The sequence below is a fragment of the Lactuca virosa genome, chromosome 4 (assembly GCF_052849685.1).
Source record: "Lactuca virosa cultivar CGN04683 chromosome 4, Lactuca_virosa_CGN04683_v6, whole genome shotgun sequence".
Classification (NCBI taxonomy): Eukaryota; Viridiplantae; Streptophyta; class Magnoliopsida; order Asterales; family Asteraceae; genus Lactuca; species Lactuca virosa.
This window is the reverse complement of record NC_136429.1, coordinates 422,028,243-422,044,078: the sequence shown is the minus strand read 5'-3', so window position 1 is coordinate 422,044,078 and position 15,836 is coordinate 422,028,243. Positions and strand designations below refer to the sequence as shown.

General features: G+C 36.3%; 1 protein-coding gene across 2 annotated transcripts; it reads left to right on the top strand.

Annotated features, from left to right (window-relative positions):
* Nucleotides 1–4,858: 4,858 nt before the first annotated feature.
* Nucleotides 4,859–9,598, top strand: LOC145108997 (KH domain-containing protein At4g18375-like). 2 transcript variants are annotated; one of them, XM_079046095.1, is made up of 8 exons: nt 4,859–5,111; nt 5,371–5,962; nt 6,702–7,118; nt 7,750–7,995; nt 8,088–8,219; nt 8,291–8,463; nt 8,536–8,620; nt 8,710–9,598. In XM_079046095.1, exons 2-8 carry the CDS (start codon nt 5,384–5,386, stop codon nt 8,995–8,997), a joined length of 1,920 nt encoding a protein of 639 aa, XP_078902221.1. In that variant the 5' UTR covers nt 4,859–5,111; nt 5,371–5,383; the 3' UTR covers nt 8,998–9,598. The 2 variants fall into 2 exon arrangements, with proteins under 2 accessions (XP_078902221.1, XP_078902219.1); XM_079046093.1 differs by having other exon boundaries at nt 4,860–5,111; nt 5,365–5,962.
* Nucleotides 9,599–15,836: the final 6,238 nt, after the last annotated feature.

Below are 15,836 nucleotides of genomic sequence, written 5' to 3'. Positions count from 1 at the left end.
ATAGATTATAGTTGGTTGAATATTACCTTGGTATCTCAATTATTTCCATGTTCAGGATAAAAGTTCTTCTATATACCACTTTAACTCTAATATCTTAAACATCAATGACCGCTTCTAATTAATCTCAACAAAAGTATTCAATGTAAATCGCAAATAGTGTGAGTTGCCCATCACGTGCCCCATTGCTATTTTCGAAGAGTATGATCACTACAAAGTCATAATGGAGAGATTTTTGGTTGGCAAAGAAAAAGGTGAAGAAATATGGAGGTCGGTGAAAGATGGTCCTCATGTTCCTGTTAGGCGAATGGTCAGAGATTTTGTTTCTACTCTCACAGAGAAGATCTCTGAATAGCACCTCTCACTGCAAATGAAGTCGAGAAACTCCATGCAGACTAGATTGCTTTTTCTGAAATGGTGTTTGGTGTTCCACCAAACCTAAAATAGAGGCGTCATAATAAACCATGAAATCATCCAAACCCTCAGGGAGCGCAAGAAACGGGGCCTCACACAATTTCTGCCTCAGAGTCTCACAAGCCAACTATTGATTAGGCCCATCCGAAAAGTCACTTTCTTATTAGTCAAACGGGTCAAAGGCACTACAATCTTGAAGAAATCCTAGATAAATCTCCGATAATACCCTGCGAGACCTAACTCCAAATCTTAGATGTTGTCCTCGGAGCCTCCCATCGTATCACGACCTCGATGTCACACCCCCAAACCGAAACGGCGGAAATGTTCAGGGGTGGAGGACGTCATGTACAGTATCACAACAATTGAATAATAGCAATCAAAGTAACAACATCCATTGCATTGATAATATAGTGTTTGCATTGAGTTTGTAACATTGTTTGTAATATATCAAAATGTATAGCAAAAACTATATACGAGACACCATGAATGCTCCGTCTTCTCAAAAACCTGTAGTGTACCTGTTTACTGGTTTCCTGAGAATACAAGTGATTTTGAAAGTGTATCAACATTTAAGTTGGGGAGTTCATAAGCATGTTTTTTAATGGAAAGCTTGACATTGTTCTTTAAGAAAAATACGTTAGTATGTTCCTCCAGAAAATCCAATATTTTCTTTAGTAAATGAAATGTATTCTTAGTCCTTAAGACCAAAATGTATGTTTGTTACTGTACTCTATAATAGTATATTGTAGTCTTATTAATAAATAAAACCATATCATGAATATTTCCTTAAATAGTATGTTGTACTAGTGTACTCAACACAAGAAAAGTAGTGTATCATAGTAGTGTTTGTATGAAAACCTTTTGTATGAATGCCCTGGAATCCACCAGTTGTAGTGTAAAATAGTGTACTATTGTTTCATTATTTAAAATAAAACCCTTGAAGTAGTGTTAATTCCCGTAAACAATGTTTTAGTTGATACTATTGCGAGTTTCATATAACCATGCTAAAATGACTAGTGCCCTCTACAACGTTCTTCAGGCGTCGGAATGTTATGACATTTGTCACCCCAGACCTGTCGGTCTAGCTGGTGCAAGCAGCTCATGTGTAGGATTGTCAGTCCCGTATAGATCTATACACAAATTCACGCTCTCCCTCCAGGAGATTCTGGTTATAATTTGTAGGACTTGAACTTGTACCTTGATGGGTACAATGAAGTAGTGCCTCACAACCCTGTATTAACTAGATTACGTAGTATTATAGTGTTCTTTTGTACTTGAAATTATATGTATTACCTTGTAGTAGTGTACTTTGTGATGTAAAATAATTATACTTAAATAATTATTTTAATAGTGTATTCCTGAATTAGTGAAATAGAGTAGTGTTCCATAAACTATACCTAATATAGTTTATATACTTGTTTCTGTATAGTGTTCTTGAGTCTGTAAGATAGAGTAGTGTTTCTCAAACTATACCTATTATAGTTTAAAAGTATGTCCTTGTATCGTTTCTTGAACCTAGTAAAATAGTGTAGTGATTCACAAACTATACCTATTATAGTTTAAATGTATGCTCTGTAATGAACAGAAAACCTTTGCAATTTAACAGTGTGTATAAAGCGGTAGTAAGAGATTTGTGAAAAATACCCTTTTGCTCTACATATTACAAAAGGGTTATCTATATAATGAAATATATTATATATTCATATATATTCACAACACATATAATTAAGAGTGAAAAGACAGTCGAATAAGTAATTCTATCCTAAACCCACAACCAGACAAGGAACATGATTTAGGGCAGAATTGTCAATTCTAAGTCTGTTGAACCTTATATATATATATATATATATATATATATATATAAGTATATTTTGATAAAATGTAGCAATAAATCAATTTGAAAAAATTGCAAATGGTTTGAAACAGTTTGAAATCGTTTGAATGTTAACACAAGAGTTCTTGTGTTTTACTTGTATCCCCCCACCCCTAAAAACATTGAAAAATAGTGAAAACTAGGGGTATGAACTCACATCTAGTGCGTGTTCACGTTCGGATCGCGAAACTGTAGTGACGATCCTCGGGCTAGCGTACGTGGAAATAACGGTATCCTAATAATATTTAAACACGTGGTCGTATTTAAATTAGTGAAATCATTAATTAAAGTGTTAGACAACACTAATTTATGTAAGAAATACTTACAAAAATTATCGGGAATTATTTGGAGAAATCATAGGCGTTTTCGGTATGAAAGTAGGTCCAAGAGGAGAGTTTTTGGTGCAATTGCGGGACCCTTCGCAAGATGATTTCGGTACTGACCGAAATCAGTCTTCGGTCAAGGAAGGGTTCTCGGTCAGGAAGGATTTCGGTTTAGTGGTTCTCGTTCCAGATGGTTTTCGGTCAAGCTTGAGGATTTGAAGATTGTTCTTGGTGTTCTTGGTGAATTTATGAAGATTTGAAGGATTTCTCTTGAAGATTTGAAGATTCTCGGATGATACTTGAGAGCAAAAATGAGTGTGTTTTCGGTTTGGAAAGTGAGGAATGACTTATGTTTCCGGGTTAAACCATATATATAAGGAGGGTTTTCGGCCGAAAAGTCCAACCAAAATCACCTTGATTTCGGTCCAAGCTCTAACCGAGAAAGGGTTTGCGGTGAGGTGGTTTGCGGTCCGAAGAAGGGTTTTCGATCTGAGGGTGAGGTCTGCGAAGGTTCTCAGTTCCAAAGAGAAATTTTTTTGATTTTTAAGTGCATTTTATTCCTTAAATAAATACACATAATTAGATGTAAATTTTATTTAAATCAAATAGTTTCCAATTACTTGACCCTTGTTTGACTTTCATTGACTTTTGTTGACTTTTATTTACCTGAAATAACGGATTGTTATACTCGATCTTGGCTGGGTTGACCAATATACCATTCTGGTTGACGATTTGTCCTAAAAATTGCACTTCGCGCTACCAGAACTCACACTTGGAGAACTTGACATAAAGCCTCTCCTTCCTCAGGATCTCCAATACCTCTCGTAAACGTTCCTCGTCCTTCAACTTGGTCTTGGAGTAGACCAGAGTATCATCAATGAATACAATCACAGACTGATCCAACATCGGCCTGCGGACCCAATTTATGAGATCCATGAATGCTACTGGTGCATTGGTGAGCCTAAATGACATCATCACAAACTTGTAATGACCATAACGATTTTTAAAGGCTGTCTTTTGCATGCCATCCTCCCTGACCCTTATTTGATAGTATCCCGACTTCAAATCAATCTTAGAGAACCAAGATACACCCTGAAGCTGGTCAAATAAATCGTCAATCCTCGGGAGTGGGTAACGGTTCTTCACCATTAGCTTATTCAACTTCCAGTAATCAATGCACATTCTATGTGAACCGTCCTTCTTTTTCACAAATAGAATCGGTGCTCCCTACTGAGAGCTACTCGGACGAACAAACCTCTTGTCTAGCAGCTCCTGAAGCTGTGTAGACAACTTCTGCATCTCAGGTGGTGCCAGGCGATACGATGTGATTTATGCGCACTTGGCACGACGCATCGGTCGTTGGGAGCCGAGGAACTTCGATTTTTGGCGAATTTCGGGTCAAATCGGTCGTGGATATGGCAACAAAATATTCTAAAAGGCTTAGAAAACGGCTAGCTTGGAGAGTAAGTCGTCGCCCTAGGGTTTCTAAGGGGCCGACCCAAGAGGGGCCTCTTTATTGCCTTCTAGGGTTTCGATACATATAAATACAACTTTCTGGGAGCCGTATTTCATGCATGAATTTCGAAGCTCTCTCTCTCTCTCTCTCTACGATTTCTTCCAGTTTCTCAGTATTCGCTTTGCGTTTATCGTTTTTCATTGCAGTAGGAAACTCGGTAAATCAACATTAAATCCTGGCTTTTTACTCTGTTGCTTACAGCCGATAGAAGCAAAGTAAAATCGTCAAAAGTTTAGGATTCCGATCCGTGCAGTTATTCCACGTTCAAGATTAGCCATTAACATATCGGTTTTACATTATTGTATTGTTTTTTAATTTCGTCCAATAACATGACACTCTCTTTCTACCTTTTTATAATCAGATCTAATCGAGAAGAATTAATCTAGTTTTTGGACGAAACTTGATAATCATATTAATTATAATTAAATATATTATTCACAACTAATCGACATATAATTCTCAATATTATTTGTCGGTTTCCTTACGTGTCTATTGGTTCTGATTTACAACAAAAAACCAATAATATATAATATGTTTTTTTTTGTCATTTTAGTATTTTTACGTTTATAAACAAAATTTGTCAAATACTAAAAAAAATAATTTATTAAATTATTATATTATGTTTAGTAACCGGATAAACTAAACATTTTATATAGTTATATTATTTTATAAATAAATATATAAATCATTAGTGACTTGGGCTTTTAATGGGTTAAATGAATAGATTCATTTTTTTTCTTAACAAAAAAACCTTTTTAACCCTAAAACACCGGCTCTCAACCACAACTGCATCTCTCAATCGATTTCAGCATCGATGATCTCAATCAACCGAATGAACCCCTGTTTCAGCGTCGATGATCCTGTAGTTCACTGCATAAGGCTCGAGACGTCTGACTAAGCATCGATCCTTATTCAATTTCAGCATTGTTCCTCAATTAACTTCATCACTCTTTCTGATTGTCGAATTCTGCGACTCTACATATCATCGGTTCATCTCTCTGCCTATCATCATTTCTGTTTCTTTGTTGATTCTGAGTTCTTGCTGATTGTTTCTGAATTCAGAATTGTAAATCAGTTGTAGCTTGTTTCCGTATTCTGAATTCTTGTTGATTGTTTATGAATTGCTATCAGCCTATTACTGTTTCTAAATTGCTACAATAGTTTGATTAGCTTCTGAAATCTGAATTGCTATTTGATACCCTTTTTTACAATGTTGATGTAGTGACTATTAGGTTATTCAGTTGTAGGTTTTGTGGGTAAATGGAAAGAGGCAGAGGATCCCCCTTCAAGAAACGCCCAAACCCTCGCTTCAACAAGGGTAGCAACAAAAGAGGAAAATTTGATGATGAAGAATCTTCAGAAAGCTCTCATGTTTCAGAAACAGTCTACCGAATCCTATGTCAATCCAGAAGAATCGGCAGCGTAATTGGAAAAGGTGGCACTGTAGTGAAAGCCTTACGTGAAGAAACCCAAGCTAAAATTACTGTTGCGGAATCTGTCCTTGGTTCAGAAGAAAGAGTAATCATAATCTACAGTCCTTCTGCAAAAGCTCCAGTAGTAAAAAATGATGATGATGAGGATAATGATTTGGAGCTGCATTGTGCAGCTCAAGATGCTCTTGTAAAAGTTCATGATAGGATTGTTGAAGAAGATATTTTTGATGATGAGGAAAGTGTGGTGTTTTGTCGAATGCTTGTTCCAAATAATACAGTTGGGTGTCTTTTGGGGAAAGGAGGTGAAGTTATTAAGAGATTAAGAGGTGAGACTGGTGCAGTTATTCGTCTTTTGCCTGCAGAGCAGCTTCCTACTTGTGCTATGGAGACTGATGAGTTGTTGCAGGTAATCTACTTTTATTTATTTCTGTATTACTTTCATTCCTCTTGAAAATAATGTATTGATCATTGTTATATACCTCTATTTGTTTAGGGTTATATATATATATATATATATATATATATATATATATATATATATATATATATATATATATATATATATATATATGCAAGAAGTAGGAGTGTTAGTGTAGTTCCATTGATTTGTTTATTATAGCATTCTATTTTCATCCTGTAGTGAAAGCCCTACTTTCAGTTTTCTTTTGAAAATTTTACTTAATTGTAGGCTTGTAGCAATGACATACACATACCAAACTATTTTCATTGCTATAATTGGATAGATTCTTCAAAGTATAATGTTCTACTAAGAAAACAATAAAAGTATAAGCTTTAATTCGATAGTATTCTTAAAGTACAATGCAGTGATATAATGCTTTAATAGAAAAAGCCATTATTGAATTACTTAAATTTCCACAAAAGCCATCTTAGAATTCAAATAATGGCTTTTCAAGAAAGTTAACAAATCTCAAATGGATTTCATGGAAACTTTTTATGGAACATTAACAATTCTTTGATGAATTTCGAGGAAAGTTAACAAATCCAAGATAGCTTTCATGGAAAATTTAAATGTAAACAACTCTAAGATAAGTTTTATAAAATCTTTTTCCAATAATCTCTTTTCCAGACAACATAAGGGCATTTTAGTATTTTCTCTCACATATAATAATACATTTTTTTTTCAGATATCAGGCACACCAGATGTTACAAGAAAAGCACTTGCTAAAGTCTCAACATTGTTACATCAAAATCCACGAAAAGATGAACCACCATCAAACAGTCGACCCGTGGGCCCCCCACGGGCCTTTCAGCCCGGTGCACTACCACCGCCTGAACGTGGGCCATACACCTACGGTGCACCGCCACTTCCATGGCGGGAGCCACCAAGATATGGGCCTCCGGCCATTGATCCTGTTCAAATTGAAGAGACACCAATTGAGTTCCCAATGAAAATTCTTTGCTCTGAAGCTAGAATTCATGGAGTGATTGGGAGAAATGGGATCAGTTTAAGACAGTTTCAGCAAGAAACGGGTACCAGTATCCATGTGGAGGATCCAATTCTAGGCTCAGATGAAAGAGTCATTCTTGTCTCTTCTTTTGATGTTAGTATTTTTAATTCTTTTTAATTTTTTCAGTTTTGGTCCTTATTTGAGGTTTTCATAAAGCTTTTGCTCTCTGTTCAAAGTAGAATGGCCACAAAATCATTTTATAAGTAATAATAAACAAATAAACTAATCGACATAAATTTTTTTAAGAAATATAATATGAAGGGCAAAATAGTCATTTTAGGGACCAAATCCTCAATATTTGCAAAAGAAAACATTTGGGGACCAAAAACGTAATTAAAAAATGAGTTAACTGTGAAAATACTATTTTCTTTGAATTGGGTCCAAATAGTTTCAATTTTGCAAAAATACAAAACAAAAGGTTCTTTGTGGATTTGGTCCCTAAAATGACTATTTTGCCCTTCAAAGAAAACAGTGGACCAAATAGTGGACCCAATTCAAAGAAAATAGTATTTTCACAGTTTGGGTAAAAAGACTATTTTGGGATCATAGTTGCAAAAATGAACTATACTCAGGGACCAAATAGTCATTTTATTTGGAATAGGGACAAAAAGCATTACAAGAAACTCAATCAAATAAGGAGCAAAGTTACAAGAGAAGTTTTTGGGACCAAAAAAAACAGGAAATTAATTTTAATTATTGGTTGATATTTGAAAATGTTTCTCAGGCTTTACAGAAACCAAGGTCAAGAACAATTGATGCAATTCTTCTTTTACAAGATAAAACAAGTGAGCATGATGAAAAGGGAATGATTACAACACGTGTTTTAATTCCTTCTAGCAAAGTAGGTTGCATTCTTGGACAAGGAGGCATGATAATCAATGAAATGAGGAGAAGAATCAAAGCAGATATTCGTGTCTATCCTAAAGAAGACAAACCCAAGTGTGCTGCTGAAAATGAAGAGCTTGTTCAGGTATCTCAATTTCCAGAAATACCCTTTTGGTTTTTTCACTTTCCTGAAATACCCTTTTTGATCTTTTACAATTTCCAAAAATACCCTTCCAGGTGTCGGGGAGTTACGGTGTTGCAAAAGAAGCTTTGGCTGAGATTGCATCAAGATTTAGGGCAAGATATCTTAGAGATACAAAACCTGGAACAGAGGTGGTCCCACGAGGTGGTCGTTATGAACCTTTTAAGGTAAAATTTAAAATTGGGAAATGGGAATTTATTAATTAAATAACTAAATATTTATTTATGTTTTTATGAAGCGCGAATATAATCCACATCAGCATCAACATCAACATCAACATCAACATCAACATCCTCCTCCTAGTTACCTTGCTCCTCCTCCTCCTCCAAGAGAGTATCAACCTCATACTTATCATGCCCCTCCAGTCGAATATGCAACTCATGCTTATCCAGTTCCTTCACACGCATCAGGGTATTTTAGTCATTTTTCATATTTCTATACTCTGTTTCACATTAATATATATTTATTTGTAATTTAAATCAGATATCCAAGTGCTGTTGATATGAATGTGGCAAACAGTGGACAAGCTTCGGTTCCGGGTCCCCCTGGAGTTCACAACCCTAGTGAGGTTAGTCAGTCAGTTAGTTTCTTAATCAGGGGTAATTTAGTAATTTTCCAACTTGAAGTTATGAATTGTTGTAAAAAATATATATATAGGTTGCAGGAACAATGGTGAATACTCAAGATCCGTATGCACAACCAGTTGCAGCCACACATGGTGTGGTGGATGTGTACCAAGCATACGGTGGGGCTGCAAGCGGACAAACCCTTCCTGTTCAGGTTACTTATGCTGAAAACTATGGTACCCAGCAAGATCCCTACTCTTCTGCACACACATCATATTACACCACCACGACCACCGCCCCTGCCGCCACTGTCCCAACCTACCCCCCTCAGCAAGGCCATTACACCACCACCCAGACTTCTCAGCAGTATGAACACTAGTTTAGTTTGGGGCATATTTGATTTACTACCAGACCTTTTTAAAGACCACCCGATCAGTTCATGTTGTTGACTTTTTAGAATGTTGACCAGACTTAATTGTTATGACTTATGATTAAAAAAAATCTTGGGGACTTTTCTTGCCTAGAATTCAACAGACGTATACGTATCTATTATGATGAGACTTTGTCCTGATGATGTGGACTTTGGGAGTCATGTGATGTGTGCTTGACAGGACAGGATTTGATTTGTACTGTGTTTGACTGACTGATGTCAGTGGGACAAAAATTAAAAATTGGCGGCAAAAGGTGGGACAGGGAGGTTGCTTTTGATCTGTTGTATGTGCAAAAGACGTAAATGCCCTTTCTCATTCTTATCATCGAATATAGCCCTAGAAAGCCTGTCTGTCAGTCCAGTCAGGTATTGTATAACAAACATAGCCTAAGGTTGAACGGACTGGATTGAATTGGACAAGCTTTTTAGGACTATTTTTGATGATAAGGATGAGAAGGGTGTTCTTGTCTTTTTAACAAATGACAGATCAAAGGCGAGCCCTTGTCCTACACCTTTTGGTCGGGACAAATAAATTACAAATTTTGTCTCACCGACATATGTACCATTCCTATCATCTCTCTCTCTCTCTCTCTCTCTCTCTCTCTCATATTTAAATTGAATACTTATTTTATTACTTTCATAACAGTTAAAATGATATAGTGTGTCTAGATACAAAAGGTATACAAAGTAGTTGTGTGTTGTATATGATGTTGTACATATCATTATAGAGACAATTGTTTATTTTATTTTATTTTATTATTTTTTTTTTGTTTTGCTACCAAATCACTTATTTTTCTTAATATTATTATTACTTGATGAAAGTACTGTAAAATACGAGTATTTTATAATGAAAAAGAAAATCTGTATATGCGTCCATATTAACATGAGAAACTGACTATTTTACAATGAAAAAGAACTATATATGCGTCCATATTAACATGAGAAACTTTTGGACATTGGGATAATCTAAATGTCTTCTATCCAATCCATGTAGATATGTTACCATAACGACTTGACCAATTTGCCATTCTCTCGGAAAATATCATGTTTGAAATGAGACGATTTAAGTTCAAAAGAATTAATACATTCAAATATTAGGATTATCTGCTACTGCGACTCAAATTATGATCACGAGTGATGTGGTATATATCATACCTTGAACAATGGTTGTTTGGACAACCCTTCAACCTATGTAATTTAGCTATATGTTGTTTATTGATTGGAGTTAACACACTACTCTAAGTTCTATCTAAACATGTTGCAACGGTGATGGTAGAAGTGTTAGTCACTGCTATTCATGTCTTTGGAACGAAAAATCAAAACTACTTTTAATTTTGCTTATGTTCAAGTTGAGGTTTAAACTTTCGATTTCAAAGAGGGTTCGATCTCAAAGAGGGAGGGCAACAATAGAAACTCTTTGGTCCTATTATTTATGGTATTCGAAATGTAACACCTTGTTGTTTGAATATATTATGAAATTGAAGTTTTTATTTTACAAAAGCATTTAGTGAACTTCATAAGATAATTGACAAAGTGATCAAATTTATCAAAGATCTCCTATATCTCCAAATCAAATCTAGAATTAAAGACAAGAAATATGACAAACATTATTGAAAAAGAGTCTAACATAACTATTTCAAATAACTATTTGGATAAAAGTACAAAGATAAACCTTATTTGTTTGATGTTTGATAAAAATCTGCTTGTAACCGGATCTTGTTTAGCATTGAAAACTTGAAGTACTGGCGACTTCAATTTATTTGATGATTTTACTCATCTTTTATTAATTAAATCTAAATTTACAATTGTTTCAAGAAATGACAATGTTGTTGTGAGGCAAATTAGCTCAGCTTAATGATCATGCAAAAATTCTCATTAGACAATATGAATGTGTGTTCTCTTCAAAAAAAAAAACAAGAGTACATGGCAACCCTTTATACATGATCATGCAAAGATTCTCATTAGACAATATGAATGTGTGTTCTCTTCAAAAAAAAAAACAAGAGTACATGGCAACCCTTTATACAGGACAATGAGTGGGTGAACCAAATGTTGTAACCTCGAAAGTCCAAATACATAAATGCTATTTATAAATGAAATAAATATGACCAATCACTACCAATGTAAATGAACAATCATTACCATCATAAATGAGTTACAACACTCCCTCTTGGTTGCTTCAATTTATGTTGAATCATTCATGTACTTCTTAAACAATCCATTAGATGTTCGCCTCATTAAAAACCTTGCTGGAGAAAAACCTTTAGGACTAAAACTCTGGTCAAAGGATAAAAGAGTATGACTTGGATGTCTTAAGCGAGGGAAGGAACCATATATGGTGTGCCTTCTTAAAACCTTGTTTAGAGAAAACCCAGTAGGGAAAAAAAACTCTAACGAAGTACAAAAGAGTGCACAATGGTTAATAAGTATTCACTGGATACTCTCACTGACTTCAAAAACTATAAGTGAGAATGGGATACAGTTAGTGTCTCATTAAAAAAACTTTGTCAAGGTAAACCCCATGGGACAAAACCCTTGAGCGAAAGGAAAGAGTACACAAGCATTCATCAGGATGCTGCCCTAAAATGCACTCAACAGGGTGCAAAGCATACGTCAGGATACAAGTCTTATTTACACACAACTAGGTGCATGATACATATCATTTAGGTAGCTCACAGAGCTTCCTTAGTCCAATAGCTTTGACATGATTTTGGAAAGAATACTTCGACAGTGACTTGGTGAACAAGTCTGCATGATTCTTATCCGATCCGATATGTTGCACTTCAATCTTTTGAAATGCTTGTTGTTCATGTGTAAAGAACAATTTCGCTGAGATATGTTTAGTGTTATCCCTTTTGATGTAACCCATGTTTCACTTGGTCAATTACAACAGTGTTATCTTCAAATACGACAACTGGTTCATTGGGATCATAAGCCAAATCACATGTACTTTGAATATGGCCAGTTACAGCTCGAACCCATACACACTCTCTAGTCGCTTCATAGAGCGCGGGTAGTTCATAGTGATTTTTCGAAGTAGCAACTAGAGTCTGTTTAAAAGATCTCCAGGATATCGTCGTGTTCCCGATGGTAAAGACATAACCAGATTGGGAGCGTCCCTTATGCGAGTCTGATAAGTAACCTGCATCAGCATAGCCGACAAGGTTTGCGTTATCTCGAGCATCATTCGGACTTGATACACTCGATGACGCGTAGGGATAGAATAAACGCATATCCGTAGTACCTTTAAGATAACAAAATATGTCTTTAATACCATTCCAATGACGACGTGTTGGCGCATTACTGTGTCGAGCAAGACAATTCACAGCAAACATGATGTTTGGTCTAGTACATTGGGCCAAGTACAATAATGTGTCTATTGCACCAAGATATGAACACTCGAGGCTCAATATCTCTTCATCGTCATCCTTAGGACGAAATTGGTCCTTTTTAATATCTAGAGAACGAATGGCCATGGGAGTAGATGACGGCTTCGCGTCATGATGGCTAAAGTATCTCAACACCTTTTGGGTGTAGTTTTCTTGATGGAGGAAAATCCCATCTTTACGGTGCTCGATCTGCAAGCCGAGGAAATACCGTGTCTTCCGAAAATCTTTCATCTCGAATTCCTTCTTCAGGATTGCAACAATTTCGAACAACTCTTTTGAGGTTCCTATGAGATTCAACATAGACTGCGACAATCGCATATCCTGAAGTGGATTTCTTAATAAACACTCATGGGTATATCCCGTTATTCAAATATCACACCTTGATAAAGTACTCACTTAGACGGTTGTACCACATCAGCCCATATTGTTTCAATCCATAAAGTGAACGTCTCAGTCTATCGAGAACGTGTTCTGTGGTCTGGAACTACTTGATTCAGACAACTTAAGTCCATCAGGGACTTTCATGTATATCTCTATGTCTAGATCCCCATAGAGATAGGTCGTGGCCATATCCATGAGCTGCATATTCAGTTTTTCGGAAACTAATAAACTAATTAAGTAGCAGAACGTTATAACGTCCATTACAGGAAAATACGTATCCTCATAATCAATTCTAGGGAGTTGAGAGAAGCTTTGCTCCACAAGGAGATATTTGTATCTTATAATTTCATTATTCTCATTACGCTTCCTTACGAATACTCATTTGTAACCAATTGGTGTAACATCGGGTGGTGTTGGAGCAACAGGTCCGAACACTATTCTTTTCGCTAAGGAATCCAATTCTATTTGGATTGCTTGTTTCCATTGAGGCCAGTCCATTCTACGTTGATACACAACAATAGTACGTGTTTCCATTCCATCACTGCTCATAATGTTAGTGGCTACTGCGTATATGAACACATCATCGATAACAGTCTCGTTTCGCTTCAAAATATCGTCTAAGATAACATACTCGACAAATATTTCAAGATTATCGGGACGATGAGGAATTGGTGTTTCATCAGGAACACGCTCCTCTAATACACTCCAATGATCCTTAATGATCTCATGTGGTAAAACGGATGCAACAAGATTTCTCCTTTTTCGAGGCAAAACATCATTGGAATCGACCGGTCTTCCTCTTTTCTTGGGAAGAGCAGCGGACTGGACAACTGATGGTAGCTTCCTTAGCATGGTGGGTACGACCAGTGGAACATGGCGTCTCACAGGGACGTCTATCCTTGCGGACACATTTGCAACAAGTATATTTGATATCGTAACATTTCTAAGTCATTAAATGCGTCTGGTAACTGATTAGCACATTTTGTAGACATAGAATTCGTTGCACTTCCTTATCACCATGTGCAGTTGGAGGATCCATATGAGACATATTGGGTACATGCCACGTTATTTCACGTCGTTCCTCATCAACGTTAACATGCAAATACCCCCTAACGACGGGAAGATTGTCTCATCAAAGTCACAATCTACATGTCTAGCATTAAAGAGACCGCCTGTCAAGGGCTCTAAATAACATATAATGGACCGTGATTCATAATCAACATATATTGCCCGTCGTTTCTAAGGTCCAAATTTCGAATGCTTTTGAGGTTTAATTGGAACATTGACTAAACACGTAAATACGAGACTTCATGCTCATATCTAGTTACCAGCTGGTACGCAGAAAGTGGTTGGGTGGCCATAGGCCTCAGACGGACCAATGCAGCTGCGTGCAATATTGCATAACCCCATGCATAAATGGGAAGTTTGGTGCGCAGAACCAAAGTTCTCACAATTATTTGTATCCGATTAATAAATGCTTTTGCAAGACCATTTTGAGAATGAACATACGCACCGGGGTGTTCAAGATCAATGCCTAATGTCATGCAATAGTCACCGAACGTTTTCGACATAAACTCCGCGACATTATCAATTCGAATTGACTTTATCGGATAATCCGGATGATGGGCCCTCAATTTAATGATTTAGGCTAGGAGTTTAGGAAACTCTACATCCCTTGTGGATAACAAAGCGACGTATGGTCATCTTGTTGAAGCATCAACCAATACCATTAAATATTTAAATGTTATGGATGTTGGTTAGATAGGTCCACAAATATCCCCTTGAATTCTCTCAAGAAAACGGGAAACCACTTTTTTAGGTTTTACATGAAGTGGTTTGAGATGTGTCTTTCCAATCGAGCATGCTGATGGGTTTTGAGCACTACATCATTCCTATGGTGTACATGCAAACCCTAAAGCTTTGGATATAGTTTGTCTAATGAACATGCAATAATCATCCAAAGCCATAAACCCTAGATCTAACATGTGATAATCGATATTAACATAAGAATAGGGTTTAGATCTTACCTTGATTGTTATATAGCAATAACAATCTCAATTCCTCCTTGTAATTGACTTCTGAAAGCTTAGTGTCACAAATGTCACACCTCTAATGGCACACAAACACCAAGAGTAAGAGGATGACTTAGGAGAAGAGAAGGAGGCACCAAAATTCGTCTAGAAACCCTAAGGAATCATTCACCACGTTTTTGGTGCTCTAGGGGTCATTATATATGTGAGGCTATTAGGGTTTTGAACTAGGAAACCCTAATCTGACTGCTTAGGCCCTAAGCAGCCCATGGACTCCCTTTAGAACACCCCTTGGACGAATTCCTTATGGGCTACCCATAGAATTCGTCCAACCTATGTTCCAAGGTGATCCATAGCCCAAATGCAATTATCTTATAATTACAATTCCAGTCCCCTAAGTTTAATTAATGTCTTTTAGTCACAAAATTAATTTCCTAGTTAATTATTGACTAATATTAATTAAACAATATGATTTCTCTTTTAATATATTATTCATATAATATATTAATAAATCATAATTAATCTATTTCTCCATAAATCATCCTATCAAGTTGCTTTGGTGAAGGCAACCCAAAAGGACCATGCTCGCAATCGGGTCAAGTACATACCAAAATAGTTATGGACTTAGACACTAATCCAACAGTCTCCCACTTGGATAAGTCTAATAACTATTATGCGTATGACTTCAGATCCTGATCAGCAATCGTAGCTTTCAAAAGCCTCTGTCAACTCTGATCTTATCAGATACACGTCCTTTAGATAAGGGATCATATATTCCTCCATTCTTGATATCGTATAGACGTGAGACATGGATTGAAATCATTCTCTCACTCTATGTATTGTTTCCCGATTTCCGATTTATGACGACTGACTAATTGAACAAATCAAATCAGTCATGGCCCGACCGAGCACTTGCGTTTGTCATCACTAAATCATCGAGGGGCCCACAGATATCGCTTTTATTCCAATTTGGGTAAAAGGAACGGAT